Raw genomic sequence first — 17,100 nt, 5'->3', positions numbered from 1 at the left:
CCTAACTGCCAACCAAAGCCTCCTCTTCCAGCTGGAAAGGGGCATCTCACCCTCACAGTATGTGTCCAGCTTCCACAGGGTGCTGGAGCAGAAAGTGGAGAGCCAAGCCCCACCACAGTCCCACTCACCCTATCCCCAAAACTGACCCTAAATCTAGGGGATGTGGCACATAGAAATCTCACTTCTAAGAAAGAAGTTCAACATTTGATAGGTAAATTGTAAAAAAACAAGTTTATTTGAAAAAACTCAAGCCTCTTAACATGAATTCTGATCAACATTTACTAGAACTTGAGAGCCATTAACCTGCTCCACGTACGTTGAGATATTTTCCAACACTAAAAAATAAAAAATAAATACGTACAAATTCTTTCCTCCCCCCTCCGTGTCCTAGATGTGAGAGGTTCAGCATCCACTGCCTTAAGATCTCAGTTGAACAGAAGCAAGTAAAAGAGGTTTCTCTAACAGATAAAAGAGCCAAAGCAGAAAAAGTCTCAGGGATGTACCATCTCCACCCACCTCACCACTCTGCCCAAGGTCAGGCACCCAAAACTTGGCTGGATGGGATGCTCTGGTGGAAGCCCACCCCACAGACAGGATGGGGCAGCACAGCCAACAGCAGCGTGAATGCCAGCACCACAACCTGAGCCCATTTCACACCAGAGAAGAGGCACTACTGAGGCAGAGTAGGGAGGCAGGGGGGACCCCAACACTCTCCAAGGAAGGCTTGGGCAAGCAGGGCTGCCACAGCCCTGGAGTGGGTGATGCCCAACAAGAACCACAGCCATCTTTCTTCAACCTGAATATCCCATGAGAGAACAGCTACAAAAACAGGGACTTAAAAGAACTACAGTAGCTAAAGTGTTTTCAAAACATACCTAGAGATCACCTAAAGAGCCAGGAGGCACTGAGCATGGGGGTTAAGGAGCACCTTGCCCCATGCCTGCATCTCCCCTGCAGAGGACCTGCAGTAAGAAGCGTGTGAAGCAGTATTCATCCAGGGCCGGCCCTGAAGCCCATTGTGCTTCAACAAATCCAGTATCCTGCTTTTTATGGCTTTTTAACAACAAAACTCCCCAAAATGCACACATATCCCCCCACCCCCCGACCCCAAGCAGAATACAGAGCTAAAGCACAGTCTAGAGTTAAGGCTCGTTCAGATTCAGCTAGATATGGAGACTGTAAGGCACATATTAGTACATTCATGTTACTGTTAAAAAGCCAGACTATAAAAGCCCCCCTGCCCCTGGACACACGAGGATACTGCATGTGTAGTCCTGTTACCTTTGTTTAACACAGATGGAAAGACAATTCAGAGCCTGTTTAAAAATGAACACCCGGTTTAAACACTTCTTACGGCCACCCAGCGCCAGCAGAGCCCTGCCCTGGCCGCCGCACCAGGGCAGCGGCGCTTCCCCGACACTCCGGGACTAACACCGGTCCCTCACATGCGGCTCTCCTCCTCTTTGACACCACCCTCCACATTCTTCTGAGGTGAGGGGGCCACATCATTTTTTGCCTCCTTCTGCTTCCCAGCCTCATCAATGTTGGTCTCATCCCCCTTCCCTTCCTTCTTCGCTTTCTCCTCCTTGGCCACCAGGCGATAGTTGATGCCCATCCCAATGAAGAGGTAGATCCCGGAGATTATCAGGACAACCCCGCAGGCCCAGTATGTGTACTTGTAGTCACCATACATGTCATTGAGTTTCCCTAAAAGAGAGAGAGGGTACAGTTTAGCAAGAAGCCCCCAGAAGCAGCTCCAGGTCACGGAGATATTCCCAAGAGCATCCCAAGCCCATCACCATCACGTTCAGACAAGGACCTGTCCCACATTCCTTAATTCCCTGCTCCCCTACCCTGTGCCAGAGGTTCAGATCCCACTTCCTTGGCCATTCCTCAGATGCTGGGGTGGTTTCCTGACCACTGCCCCAGTGCCATGGCCTGCCCATGGCTCAAGGGAACCCACCACCCCTCAGCAAGTCCAAGCAGGACAGCCAAAGTCAAAGAATCATAGAATCATTAAGGTTGGGAAAGACCTTTAAGATCATCAAGTTAAATCACCAACCCAGCACCACCCATTAAAACCATGTCCTCAAGCGAGTTTTCCAGGCACAGCACACCCTACCTAGCATAGGGGGTCCCAGAAGAACAGGGCAGCACTCCACGATGGTCACCAGGCCAACAGCGCTGGAGAACCGCTGAGCTCCCACCAGGTCCATCAGGGTCTCAAACAGGATCGAGCTCAGCCAGCCAAAGGCAAAGCCAAAGAAGCCAGCATAAATGCAGAAGCCAGCATAGCTGGTGGACATGGGGACCAAGAGGTGGCAAACCCCATTGTAAATAATGGAGATGGCAAAGAAATACTGGATGCGGGGTCTGACCCACTTGGTGTTTGCCACCAGTCCCATGGAAGGCCTGGCCACCATGTCCACGAAGGCCAATATGGAGAGCAGGAAGGCTGCAGAGTCACTAGCAATCTTCTTGCTCTTTGCATAATTGCTGAGGAAGACCAAGGGAGCAAACAACCCGAAGAACATGATTACATTGCCTGACAGATAGAGCAGGAAGCCCCTGTGTGTGAATAGAGAGAGGTCCAAGAATTTGTTGATTGTCTGGAAGACTGAGCTCTTCTCTTTCTTGGCCTTTCCATCAATGAGGTCTGTGCTGGTGTCACCATCATCCTTTTTCCCCGCTTTCCCAGCCTCCTGCTGCACTTCCTTATTGGCCTCTTTCTTCATCTGATCTGGCTTGGGACCTATGGGCCGCATCAGGGATCCAGCCACGCAGCAGTTCAGCAGGAGGCCACCCAGGATGAGGAAGCTGCCACGCCAGCCAAATATGCCAAAGAAGAGCTGGTTGACGGGTGCCAGAGTAGAGAGGAAGACAGGGCTGCCTGCCATTGCCAGCCCATTGGCCAGTGGCCGCTTCTTAAAGAAGTACTTGCCAATCATGGTTAAGGCAGGGTTCAGGTTGAAGGCAAGTCCAAGGCCTGCAGGAGAGAGACAAGGGGCTCAAGGCTTGGATGCCTCCAGCAGCACTGGCAGAAGGGCTGGTAAAACAAGTGGGGTTTCAGTTCTGGGGAGTTCACAGCTCCATTTGCAATTTAGAATCATGGAATCATTTAAGTTGGAAAAGCCCTCTAAGATCATGGAGCAACCACTGCCCCAGCACTGCCAAGTCCCCATTAACCCATGTCCCCAGGTGACATCCACACGCTTTTTGAACACTTCCAGGGATGGTGATTCCACCAGTGCCCCAGACAGTCCATTCCAACACCTGACCCACCCACTTCCCAGCTGGCATGAGCAGGAGTCAGCCCCTGCTGCCAGCTGAAGAGGCACCCAGGCAGTGACAAGAACCAGAATTTATGCAAATTCAGACATGAACTGATAATGACTGTGTTGAAGTTGCTCCTTTCACTGCCCCACCAGGGCAGAGCTATCACTTACCCCCTATGACCCCAACACAGAAGTAGAGCTCCTCCACTGTGTTGCAGAAGGAGGCTGCGATCAGCCCGCAGCCGGAGAGGCAGCCGCCTGCGATCATGATGGGCCGGCTGCCATACTTGTTCACCAGGATGCTGCTGATGGGACCTGGGCAAACAAAGGAGATGCATCCAGAGAGGAGTTATCTTCGAGACCAAACACACATGCAAGCACACTGCAGCTATACTGTCAGAGGATTCCATCTTCCACAAAGCATTGCTACTCCCAGTGAAGGAACTGAGGTAAGGGGAAAGGACAGGAGGTTCAGAGGCAGCTGGAGATAAGAGAATCACAAAATGGTTTGGGTTGGAAGGGACCTTAAAGATCATCTTGTTCCAGCTCCCTGCCATGGGCAGGACACTTTCTACTAGAACAAGTTGCTGCAAGTCCCATCCAACCCAGTCTTGAACATTTCCAGGGATGGGGAAGACACAGCTTTCCTAGGCTTCTCTGCCCAGGCCTCATCACCCTCACAGAAGAATTTCTTCCTAAATATCTAATCTAAACCCAGCATAAGAGAGAGAATTGTTGAAGCACAGAAAGTTTTGACTTCTCTGAGCAAGTTGCCCTCTGTGGGCTGAAATAGGAGCTGCCTGGCCACCAGCTGCCCCCAGAGACAGGGCTTTGGGACAGGCCGAAGCCACCTGCCTCATGCTGTGCTGTGGACTCTGCCCTACTTGCAGCCACCCACCCACCATGGACTGGGGTCTCAGCCACAAAGCAACTGCACATCTCCTGCCAGAGGTTTCTGATCAAGACTAGATGAAGCTGTGAGGAAACACCTTCTCTGGGTGCAGGTGAAGCCTGGGGCTTGGGGAGAAGCAGCAGTGCCCCAGGAGAAGGGATGCTTCTGTTTTCACTGCTACCCCTAATGCAGACAGGGCCCAATTGCCCTTTTAAGTGCTTCAGTATCAGAAGCTTTAATCCAAAGCAAACAGTGATTAGAGACTGCCAAGCATGCTCTACAGACACTAAAATGTATTTAAATACACTGAATGAACATCCATTGAATATTAACAGACCTTGCTTTGCCATTAACAGACAGAGAGGTTGTCAACATGTTATTCATGGGTCCTCAGATGGTACTTGACCTTTTTGCCCAGTTTAAACAAAGCCTGGAGCAGGTTACAGAAGGCTTGGTGCTGCAGAGGCTGCTCCCAGCCCCACAGCATTCTGCTCTCTGCTACCAGAGGCTCCAAAGCAATGCCACCAGGGATGGGCCATGGCTCTGATCCTATGAGAGGCAGCAGCAGCAGCACCTGGGAGCTGCCACATCGCAAGTCCCACAGAGCACTCAGCACTTTGCAAAACCTGAACCTTGAACTCAGCAAACGTGATGCCCCTGAAGAGTCTAAAGGCAGCTACAGCCTTTCTTCCGGGAAGTCCACCCAGAAACAGCAGGGTCCAAAGGGCAATCAGGAGGAAGCCACCCAGCTGGGCAATGCCAGGTACTCTAGGGGCAATTGTCCCCATCTCCCCCTTTTTTTTCCAAAGGAAAATAATTCACACTCATGCCTATTTTCTAGATTCACTGGAAGCATTTTTTACTAAATATTACCTGATCTAACTTGATTGCTCAAGCTGCCAAAAACATGTAAGTAATGGAATCTAATCCCAATGTGGGGCTGACAAAAGAGCATTTGACACCATGGCATCCATGCATCCTGATGGTGATGGCACAGGGCAGCTGTAGGGAAATGTGCTGCTTCCTCACACTTAGCCCTACCCAGGACAGAAGCTGCCCCAGCTCTGTGAGATTCCAGAGGATGAACTGCTTTTTCAGCCTCCAAGCAAGCAGGGTGTCCTAGGACACAGGGAAATCAGCACACAGGGATACACACTGGGACTGCTCCAGTGCAATTCAGACTCTGTACAGGGTCTGGTTTCAGACAGGAATGAATGGGGCAGCAGTGATTCCTGTGCTTCAGCAGCTGGGGGATGAATAAAAAGTCCTGAGATAGAAGTGATTCTCAAGAATCCAGTCCAGCTCCTGGCTCTGCACAGGACAATCCCACTTTCTGCCTGAGAGCATTGTCCAAAATGCTCCTTGAGCTCTGGCAGTCTTGGGGCTGTGGCCACTGTTCTGGGTAGCCTGTTCAGTACCTGACCACCTTCTGGGGGAAAAACGCACCCAGGCAGATTCTGGGGTACTTTCAGCATCCCTGCCCCCAGCATATGGGCAAGCAGCTCAAGAGCAGGCAAGCAGCTGCTGGAATTTAATGGCTATAGTTCAGTGGAAGCAGGAGAGACAGTATCACATGGAGGGAGGGGGACATGGGGACAACCACTACTCCAGTACTGGAGGAGGGAGTTCTTAGCCCTGCTGCCAGGCAGCTCCAGACAGTGCCCCCAGAAGAACCAGCTCTGAACTATTGGGAGAGGAGGAATGGCCCAGATTGGGTCTCATTAAGGCAGTTACACGGTTTACAAGCTTGTTACAACATTGGAGCAGGGAAATGTGCTGGTCGCTTCGCTAGCTGAGCGAGGACAAAGCAGAGCCTGTTCCCTGCAAAGGAAAAGCCTCGTGCTCAGCCGGGAGCTGACGTCAGCTCCTTTGGATGCACAAATCCAACAAGGCTGCAGGCAACTCGCCAGCTGGGGACTGGCAGCAGGGACAAGCTCCCATTTGCCTCTGAAGTGGCCACAACATCAGGCTCACAGTGTTTCTTTCAGCCCAGCACAACACTGTGTTTGCAGGCACATACAAGACCCCAGGGTCTCGAGACCAGGGACATTCTGCATGCTCCTCACCCACTAAAAACATGCATAAAGTACCCAGCTTGAGAGTTAAAAGCCTTCAAAAGGCAGCTTCTGAAGGACAGGGGAGAGAGGAGAGCTGTTTTAGTTTAGGTGGGTTTGCCTTATTCTGCTCATGTCTCTGTACTTCAGGGCACACTACCATCCTCAAACAGCACAAGCTGCCTACGGCACTGCTTGACACTAGCAAGCAGTAACATGTGGCACGAGGCTTCAGTGCACTCCAAGAACAAGTGAGCTGATGAGAAACTGAGGACAGCTCCCTACATACACCCTGAATACATATTCCCTGAATTGGGAAAAAAAAAGAAAAAAACAAAAAAAGCCCCAATGTCTTATCTGAAAGTGCCCCTAAATGCAGGGCTGCCACATGGAGCACAGCAACTCCCTGGCCCTTCCGGAGGATGCTGGGAGCAGACACAGCATCTGCAACCCACTGTAACAAGGACAAGGGCAGAATTACACAAGTCCTAATTCCCCGGAAAGATTTTACAGCTTTGCAGAGGAGGACAGATTAACCCGGTTTTTGCATTCTGGGCATTAAACAGAACTTTCTGAGCAACCTCCTTTAAGAAAACTCATTAAGGGAGGTTTTGCTCTCAGATAAGGAGAGAATTCAAAGTGTTAGCAAACTTTTGGATGTTGTCACTAGAGTCAGGTGGGAATCACCAGCCCCAGCAGGAGAGCAGCATCTTGTGCTGTGATGCAGGAGCACAAGTACCACTGATTCCACCCCACTTACCTCCTGCATACATAACAGCCAGCATGATGGAGGAGATCCAGGAGACTTTGCTGCTGGAGGCATTGAAGATGACCTCAATCTCTTTGAAGAACACTGTGATAGATTTGGGGAAGGCATAGGAAAAACCAATGGAAATGAAGGCTCCGATGACCACAGCCCATCCCCATCCTCCTTCAGGAGGAGTGTATCCCACAGGGCCTCCGATGGCCGGTGGCATCTTGAGTCAAGTCGGCGATGATTCAGTTGGGGATCAAAGATCTGCAAAGGACAAAGCATTGCCTCAGCTGAAAGCAGAATCTCTGCTCCTGGCATACAACTGCACGGTTCAAGCTCTGTTTGCAAGGCTGGCACTGCACCAGTGCCCCCACCACCATGAGGAAAGTTGATCCGTGAGGTGAGAGCACTCCAGGATCACCAGCACAGGGGGCCACTCCAAAGCACACGCTCAGATTGCAGCTGGCCTTTAAGACCCCAGTCAGCACACATTTTTAAGTGACAAATTTAAGATGCGGTACCCTGACCCAAACTGGAAAGGGCAGGCAGTGTCTGTGACAGCAGCCAGGACTCATCTGCACAGGCAGAGCTCCCACAGCATCTCCAGGAGTGCAACCCCAGCACTGCAAAATCCCAGTAAGCCCCAGGCCACCTAGAGCAGGAGCTGCACAGCAAGGTTATTAAATGCAGACATACTGAGGGGAAGTAAGTCCCCGTGCATGAGCTAACAGGACACCTCTGTTTCTGCTGAAAAAGGGCAGTCGGGTGTCACAGCACACCCACCATCCCCAAAGGTCAGGGACTATGGCTAAATTTAGCCTGAGCAGTGACCAAGGAAGGCTCCCATATGCCACCAGAGAAGGGGGAGGTGAAGCCACAAAGAGCAGTCCCAGCAGAACCTGGTTCCCCTGTGGTTTGGCCCTGGCAGGGCACCTACGGCATCCAAACCCTCATCCTTGTTCACCTCCAGGTTTCACAAAGCACCCAAGTATAAAAACAATTCACCTAAAAAGTTCAAAACTAGAAGTGACTAGAAAACAAAATAAACAGGAAAATGTCATTCAGGCTTGCTGAAGTGTGGAATCAGAGAGGCCGATTGGGAGCAATCCAGAAGCCATCAAGATCAGGCTGTTCATGCATGGGCCCACACAGCAGCAAAACTAGATCATACTCCAGAGCCGCTGTTACTCCAAATGAAGGCTGGTCCCAGCTGCTGAGAGCAGCACAAGGCATCACAGCAAGGAACTGCAGCAAGGGCAGCTGCTCACAAACAAGGATCACAACATGCAAAGCAACAGAAATCACTACCAGCCCCAGAACTCCGTGTACTCCCAGGGATTTCAGAAGGCATTTTCTGATGGGCTGCAGCCCTCCCCAGCCTCATAGCCAGAAACACCCCCACCTCACCCACTGTATGAAGCACCACCAGCCAAGGGGACAGCATTAGGCTCCTTTACCAGAGTCCACCCCTCACTCCACAGCTCTCTGCTGCTTAGGTTTGCACTCAAGATAAAAGCCACCTTCAAGCAGGACAGTCTTTTCCAGAGCTCCTGAGGTCATACCAGGCAGAGTGACAACTTCAAAGCAGTGTGGTGTTGGCTCAGAGAGGTGCAGCCTCCTATTTATAGCCTGTATCCGCCCCAGCTCACAGCGATTACCATCTCATCCATGGCTGCTGACATGCCAGCATCTACCTGGCACGTCCCTATAGCACACACTACAGGACTACGGGCTCCTGCCTTTTCACTCACTCTGTGTCACTTGGTGCACATCCAAGGCTGGGATCCTGGTGTCCTGGCCGAAGCACAGCTGGTGATCCAGAGTCATGGGGAGATCCTGCTCCTTCCTACCTGGCACTGGAGGTACTGGCAGCAGTTATCTGATACAGCACCAGTTTTGTCAGAGCCACCTGACACCTGGCTGCCGTGATGGCCCAGACCCACACGGGGCCAGAGGAAGAAAAGCACAGGAGGTCGGATTCTGTAAGCTGCTAAGACTAGTTTAGTGTGACCCAGACAATGATTTTTCACTGGCAGGGTAATTTCCTGCATCCTGGCCAGTGCAACACATGACCATCATGAGCAGCTCCAAGCCACCCGCCGCTGCAACAAAGGAATCATTGACAAGACGCTGCCCCTGGCACGTCCACAGCTGAACTATGCCCAGGAACCAGAGCCAGTTTCTTCTGATTTCCTCTCTGGGACTCAACAGGATGAGCCCGTATCTCTGGTGTCTGGCTGCAGGCAGATCCCTGGGGAAACACACACCTGTGGGCACCCACGTGGGACCAGCAGTCACCACAGGAACGGCCAGGCTCCACAGAGACTCCCAGTGCAGTCTGGTCTCTTGGAACACAGAACAGCCCACTCACCCACCCACCACGAGCACTGGGAATTGCTGAACATGCCCTCCCCACACAAGCTGCACACTGGAGCTTCTGCCACCTCTTGCTTTGAGTCACACTGAGCTTTCACAGCCTTCAGTGAACCCTAAAGCATCATCCAACCACAATGATTTATCCAAAACACTTTTGAAAGCTGAAACTACCAGGTGTTGGCTGTAAAAGCTCCCAGCAAGGAATATAATCTACTTGTGAGCACTAATTAAAACTACAGGCAATAAAAGCCATCCAAGGCAAAGGCTGAGGAGGTTTTGATGAGGTGTTGGGGATTTTTCCCTTTTGTTCCTGAGACATATACACTGGTTTAATTCTTTCACTGCTCCCAAGGAGCTCAACTGCTCCAAAATGACTGTGGCTTGGTTAATTTATTTTTTCTTCCCCTACAAGCAGCATTTCTCCTCTTGCAGGTGCTGAGGTGGCATCTCTCTGTAAAATAAAAGGCTTCTGGCACGTTAGACATGACCTCTCTTGCATTGCTGAGGCACAGTGAAAAAACCTTGAGCTGAACAAGGTTTTGAGACCAAAGATTCCTAAAGTCTGATGCCAGAGAATTTACACAGAGAATTCTGCATGCCACAACACTCTTCCCTGACTCACTGAAAATCCTTATTAAGAAATAAGGATTCAGCTGAGTTAGGCTTCTTGACTATTTACTCCTTGCCCCCATACAGAAGCAGTTTCAAACAAGTGAGGAAAAAAAATGAAGCACATGTAAGGCAGCCAGCCCAACTGGAAAGATTCCCTCCCTTTTGCAAAAAGGGAAATAAAAAAATCAAAAACAACCAGAAGACATAGTTATGACATTTTCAGCTCTGTTTTGGAAGAGCCGCAACACGTAAGATGTGATTAGAAATCAAATTCACAGCTGTCAGGCAGCCAGCTACAGTTTGCCCTATTAGGAAATAAAATAACCATATTTGCAGTAATTAAGACTGATGAGAGCAAGTAATGACTGTGAGTATCGCAACTGCTCCCTATAAAAGTCCTGACTAATCTACAGGAATGGGTAGCCTACAGCCACCCTCCTCTGCACAGCAATAGTGAGAGCAGGAATTGAGACAATGAGGATGGTATCACCTCAAAACAGATCCCTCAGGAGACTAAAGCCCTGCCATCTCCTAGGTCCCACCCACAAGCAGTCATCCTTTCTCCAAAGGAGCCTAGAACAGTATGATTTCAAGACTTTTAGTTACATAATGCAGTAAATTGCTGCACTTTTGAAAGCTCAGATTGGCAGGACTCCAGCACAGAAGGACAGAGGCTCACATTTATAGAGCACTGCAAATGCCCCAAAGTGTTTCTGGGGCAAAGCCTTTATTGAAGTGGTTCACACCACTCCTTTCTGGGTCAAAGGAAGAGGGACATTCCCCCAATCCAAGCAGAGGCCCTGCCCAGGCACAACACACCTCTGCCTCTGCTCACACATCCCTCCAGCTCAAGGCTTCCCTACAGTGGGTATACACTCGGTGGCACCTGCTGCTCTTTGAGCTCACAAAGCCTTTCCCCTGGAGCAGGGCTCTCAGAGTACCTGGGAACTGAAGCAGGGCAGGCAGGGAGCTCAACTCTTGCTCCATGGAGCAGGACAAGCTGAGAGACCCACATCTTTCTCCCACAACCTACCATCAGCCTAGTGCCCACACCGATTTGTGCTGCAGCCAGCAGAGGTTCATCTGGCATCTTAGTAGGTGTGAAATCCACATTGGCTCATCCCAGCCCTGCTGTCTTTGCTTCCTGTTCCTCCTGTGCTCCCCCAGCTTCTGAGATGGACATAGCATTGCCCAGAGAAGGATCTCCACAGCAAAAAGAGGGGATGTCCCAGCTATCCAATGGCCATTTGGGCACCTTGTGCCCTTGTAAGCTGGACCCAGCCTTTGGTCTGGGAATGCCATCAGTGAAACACCTAGGCCAGGCAGGATGGGCACAAAGCTGCCCCTTGCTAGCAGCAGAGATTGCACTCCCTGATGGAGCTCTTCCATCAAACCCCCAGCAGAAAGGGGGATGCTGTTCCCCAGGAGCTCATTCCCATCAATCCAGCCCAAAGAATTAGCAACATCCATCCCCCAAGCCCAGCTCACACAAGAAGCTCTTCCAGTGCTCAGCACAGGGCCATAAACATCCATGGGACATTTGCCCAACATGGGGAGCTGGCAGACCCCCAGAATCTCTCCTTCTGATCCCTCAAAGTAAACTGAGATCTCTTGCTAGGGAAATGAAGGGGCTGCCAATCACCAGCTGTTCACAGCCAATAACACTCTACAGCTTCAAGTTTGGCCTTTTTCTGGCCTGAAGTGAGATGAAATAGAGATTGTCAGGAGTTGAGACACCACTTTCACCAGTTTTAAGCGGGTTTAGAGCATTATGCACAGAGCTCTAATTCCAGCAGGCACCCACAGCCAGGGTTTAACCTGGCAGCACATGGCCTACGTGACTCCCCCGCACTTCCAAGGGCCCTGCACCAGGACAATAGTCAATTGAGGCCCTGCTCAGCCCCAGCCTTTGCTGCCAGGGTGAGCCAAGGTCAGCTGCACAGGCACGGCTCACTCAAGGCCAGCAGCCCGCACAGGCAAGCTCAAGGTTTTGGCCAGAAGCAGCTCAGCCCACTCAGTGCCTCTTCCCACCAGGAATGGCCAACGCACTCCCAGACATGCCCCGGTCTGCCGGCCCGGTGAGCCAACACCGGCACGCAGACAGACAGACGCCATGGGGCACAGCATTGGCAGCTCCTCTCCTCCAGCTCCCCCACTGGCAGCACAAGCCTCAGCCCGCAGAGGCACAGATCATCCTGCTCACCCCACCGGGCACAACCACGGTCTTTCCCTGGACACGCACAATTGGTCTCTCTGGTGGACACAGCCCCCCAGCCCCCAAAATGCTCCCGGCACGGCACAGGGCAAGAAAGGCTGCAAGCTGCCCTGCAAAGTGAGATGTTGGGATGGTTTGCTGGCAGCTTTGAGGGAAGCCAACCAACCAATGAGCGGCTATTTGTGCCCACCAGAGAAGCTCCCATCTGGGGCCGCTGTGCCTGGTTGTTAGCACCAGCAATGCTCAGTAAGGACCGACCATCTTACTGGTGTGAGAAAGCATGAAGTCAAGCTTAAGCAAGCTACCAACAAGCCCAAGGGAGGAAGCCTGGCTTATTTTTACACCAGACCCCGGCTGTGGTCATGGTTCTTCTAGAGCCCTCTAGCCCAGTTACAAGAATATTATGTGAAGCAAACAGCTCTTGCATGTAGTCTGGGCTCACATCAGCTTCAGCCCCTAGAGTCCCCTCTCTACCTGTCCCCCCATCCATAGGGAAAGGGATTCTCATGGCACCAGCTGCCAGCAAAGCCCCTGTCTCAGGAGGGGACAGGAGGTGCTCAAGCCCCTGCACAGAGTTCCCCAGTTCCCTGAGCACAAGTTGTGCTCTGCCAGGACACAGAGTTGATCCTCCCTGCACTAGCGGTGCTCAGGAACGCTCCCAGGACACCCTGTGCCCGCCCAGAAATCCTCAGAATGAGAAAAATGTAGTATGGAATAGCATCGGCATTCTTTCATTAGAGACCCGCAGTGCCAGCCAGAGAGAGCTCTGGGTGTCTTGGCAAAGCAGGGGGCTGCAAAATCACAAAAAGTCACAGTGGTTACCATCAAACTGTCTCTTGCCTAAGAGCAGGAGTCTGAATTTTGATCCCAGCCACTGCCACATTATTGGTACCTTCAAGCCCTCAAACCACAGAGGAGTAAGCACCAGGATGGAGGTGGGACATGCACACCAAGGACTCAAAAGCACAAGGGTGGAGGTGGGAGAGGAGGTCACACCAAGCACCCAGGAGTACACGGATGGAAATGGGACACTCACACCACAATCCCAGCCCTCAAACCAGGACCAAAGCAGCACTGGGATGGAGGCAGGACAGGAGGTCACACCAAGGGCCCAGAAGCACTCCGGTGATTGGTTTCAGTAATTCACTACAGCCCCACGTGGATTTTCCCTAGCTACAAAACTACACTGCAGCGGCTCTAAGGATACAGTGAGTCATACCGATACCACTAGTGAGAGGCTCCCACTTTCTTAAGAGTCTGTTATAGGCTGATTCCACAGGAGGAAATGGGAAAAGCCATAAAAGTGCAACAGTAGATTTGTACTACAGGGCCTAATGAGATGCACCCCCCAAGCCTACGTGCAGCTTTTCAACTCCTCATAAAGGAGATATAAAATGACAGCATTAAAGTCACTGGGTACTTTCCACCTTAGCTGCCAGATAAATCAGGCCAACTGTGCCAAATAGGAGCCAAGAGAAAGCACACGCGACCATTCACACCTTTTCCAGGTAACACCTCCTGCACGGGAACAATGTTTCACACCTTTCCAAGGAGCTAGGACAGCCACAGGCACCCCCACAGACAGATTTGCCATACACTAGCAGAACTTTTTTTCTAGTTGGGAGGTGCTTCACCCCGGAGGTTCATCTAAGACCAAAGAAGTTCCTTCCCAACAAAGGCACTATCAGGAGCTTGGGGGAGTTTCTTTACACCCAGCACACCCCCAGCTGCTCCCTGCCCTGGCCCATTTCTCAGCACTGCTCCTTTCCTTCCAGACACAGCCAAGGAAACCTCAGCGCAAAGACACCCAGGAGAATCCAACAGCACTAAATTACCTCACTTAGCATGAAAATGGGATGCCTGTGCACCACAAAAAGACTTAAGGCTCACAGAAAGGCACAAACCAGAATCATTATACCTGCTCCCTTATGATGCAACTAAGAAAAACCATCTTCTTCCTCAGCAAAAAACCTGAAGCTGGAGAACAGGAGTAACCCTTGTGCAAAAGGTCCACACTTAAAGGGCAGGGTGTGAGCACTCAGGCCATTTACTGTTTCAGAACATGAATTCCACCTCTCCTGCCAAAAATACAATTCAAAATTTCCTTATGATCCTCCTGTTCACACTCATCCCCTTTGCCTGAGTCAGCTTTCAAACCCTCCGGCATTGTTCACTTTCATGATGCATTTGTGCACCCTTCAGCTGCAGGACTCCTGCCCGACCTGCAACACCCACCCTGGCTGAAGCATTCCAGCAGCATGTCTGGAGCCCAGCCCCGCTAAGCTCCCTGAGCATCTCACCCTGGGGCCAACAAACACCTGCCAGAGGCCACCAGGCTTCAACCAGAGCAGACCCCAGGACCAGAGCCGGTAGGTGTTGGCTCTAGGAGTGTTCTGACACTTGCTGCCCAGCGAGTGTAAGCTACCAGCAGCCACCACTGAGTTCTAGCAGCCCCAGCTTTCTGCTGCTGGTCATTGCAATGCCTCTCCAGCTGAGTGATCCACACACCAGAGGGGGGATGCATGCCCTAAACACCTATGGGGCCATCAAGGCCATACTACCACCTCCTCCATAAGCAAGGCAGAAACAAGCTCTAAAGGCACCTTTCCTGGAGCTGGAGCACGGTTCTGCAGTCTATCCCGCACAGCCAGCAGGGGATCACGGTGCTGAAGGACTTGGGTGACTCACCCACCCGAGCAGCCTCGAAGGCCCGAGGTGCAGCTCTGAGCACCTGCCAAGAGGAGTCACCTGAAGGGCGGCACGAGCGGCACCGCGACGCAGGGCTCACCCAGATGCTGAAGGCTGCAGGAGTGCTCCCCATGGGGACGGGGGGTACCCCCGTGCACCCCAATACCACAGACCCACTCCCAGGACATGGCTCCCACGCAGCTTCCAGGCCCTCCCTGCCTTTATCAAGAGCCAAACACGCACAGTGATCACCTCCTCCCTGCGCCCCGGAGTTTATCAAACGGTGCGGAGATTCCCCCGCGCGGCCCCATAAACACGCAGGGGAGCGGCCTGAGGGGCCGGGCAGGGGAAACGAGGAGCTCCCCAGGACAGGGAACCCCACCTCGGGGCAACTGGGCTGCCCGGGCCCCCCGAGGCCACCACCATCCATCCTCACCGTTCGCCGGGATGAGGAGGCCGGGGAAACCCCACCGCAGGGTGCTACTGCCGGAGAGAGAGGGACGGGGGCGGGCAGGGCGCTGAGGGATCCTCACCACGCGGCCATACCAGAGCGGGAACAAAACATGGCTCCCCCCTCCGCGAGGGGGCGGGGGAGACCGAAGCGGCAGTTCCAACACAGCCTGAAACGCCGGTGTGGAACCAACTGGCCACCGAACGGACGGGCTGCGCGACCGGCCACAGGGGCTGGCCCCCGCCCCAGGAACGGCCCAGGACCATCACCGGCTCCAGGACCTCGCAGCCGGGCCGGGAGCTGCGGCCCGGGGGAGCGCGGAGCCGCCAGAGCGCGTGGGGCTCCCAGAGCCGGGGCCTGACCCCGAGTCCCCCCCGCTCGCTCGCCCGTCCCGTCGCGCCACGTGTGCCGCCCGCGCCCTACCTGCGGGTACCGCCGCCGCCGAGTGCGGCCGCCCCCGCCCCCGCCGCTATAAGGGCGCTGGACTCCCACGGCCCGCCCGGCACGGCCCGCCCGGCACGGCCCGCCCGGCACGGCCCGCCACGGCCCCACGGGGCCCCGGTGGCGGCGGGACGGGCTTTGGGGCCGAGTGTGCTGGGAGGCCGGCCCGGATGACACTGCCCGGCGCAGCGGCAGCGCGGGACTTCCCTGAACTTGTTCCACGGGGTGACTCGGCGCAGGAGTTCCACTCACTAGGCGGGAACAGAGGATCCCCTTGCCCCTCACTGCCGGGCCCTCATCCCTCCCGGGGGTCCTGGACACGCTCCCGGGAGTCCTGACCCCGCTCATGCTGTCCTGGCCCTGCTCTTGGGGATCCTGGCCCGGCTCCTGGGGGCCCTGACCCCACTCCTGGGATCCTGGCCCCAATCCTAGCAGACTTGGTCCTGCCCCTGGTGGCCCTGGACCCCTTCAGGTGCAGAGTGCAGCACAGTGTCTGTATTAAAACACAACAGCCCCTGAAAATCCATTAAAATACATTGCCTGATGATTGTGCTTTTGTGGTCACCACAACATTTCTTAGCGTGCTCCCACGAAGGTAAGGACACACTGCTGGGGGGGGCATTTGTTGTTGATCACAGTTATTTCAGCTGGACCTTTGTACCCAGAGATGTGAAGGAGCACTCACAATTTGGTCCTGCAGGATGGAACAGTCCCAGGCTCTGCATGCCAAATGGTGCGTGGGAGAGCCCTTGCTGGCAGCTCGTTCCCATCCCAAGCAGAGCTCCTCATCTCTGGATGCAAGCCAGCCTGTGGCAGCCGTGCATCCCATGTTCTTCACCCCCTGCATGTCCCAAGTCCTGCCCAAAGGGACTGTTAGCTGGACATGTTTTTCTTTGGTTGCTGTCTCCCAAAGCCTAATGTTGCTACTTGACTTCTGGGTTGCATGTGTAATGCTCTGATTTGCTTCACAGCCAAAAGAAGAGTGGTGTAGTCCAACTGTGAGTCAAGGAAGGGAAAGAAAGGAATAAACAGTGACTCTCCACAGATGGAGACAGAGCAGCCGTGGGGGGGTACCAGCTCTTCCATATCAAAAGAACCACTGCTCCTCCATCACAGCAAGCATGGTCACGGGCATACTCTGAGCGTGTTGAGGCACTGAATGGACCAGGTGCACTCAATAAAAGGCCAGGGACTACAACCAACTCTTTCACCCACTTCTGAGGTGAGACACCATAACCCAAAGAGTGAGTGGGTGGGAGGATCTCTTGATCCATCTGTTCCTGTGTGACTGAGCAGGGAGAGGCCCGTGCTCTGTTTTGCTGAAACAACAAGATAAATAACA

General features: G+C 53.0%; 1 protein-coding gene across 3 annotated transcripts; it reads right to left on the bottom strand.

The window, feature by feature from the left end:
- Positions 1-212: 212 nt before the first annotated feature.
- Positions 213-15,797, bottom strand: SLC16A1 (solute carrier family 16 member 1). 3 transcript variants are annotated; one of them, XM_041426990.1, is made up of 5 exons: positions 15,741-15,797; positions 6,982-7,239; positions 3,447-3,590; positions 2,123-2,986; positions 213-1,707 (listed from the first exon to the last, which is right to left on the bottom strand). In XM_041426990.1, exons 2-5 carry the CDS (start codon positions 7,196-7,198, stop codon positions 1,442-1,444), a joined length of 1,491 nt encoding a protein of 496 aa, XP_041282924.1. In that variant the 5' UTR covers positions 7,199-7,239; positions 15,741-15,797; the 3' UTR covers positions 213-1,441. The 3 variants fall into 3 exon arrangements, with proteins under 3 accessions (XP_041282924.1, XP_041282926.1, XP_041282925.1); XM_041426992.1 differs by lacking the exon at positions 15,741-15,797 and adding an exon at positions 8,433-8,541; XM_041426991.1 differs by lacking the exon at positions 15,741-15,797 and adding an exon at positions 8,383-8,509.
- Between the last annotated feature and the right edge of the window lie 1,303 nt (positions 15,798-17,100).

Source organism: Onychostruthus taczanowskii, unplaced genomic scaffold, assembly GCF_017590055.1.
Source record: "Onychostruthus taczanowskii isolate IOZ18803 unplaced genomic scaffold, ASM1759005v1 scaffold97, whole genome shotgun sequence".
NCBI classification, from domain to species: Eukaryota; Metazoa; Chordata; class Aves; order Passeriformes; family Passeridae; genus Onychostruthus; species Onychostruthus taczanowskii.
This window is presented reverse-complemented; position numbering and strand designations above follow the sequence as displayed.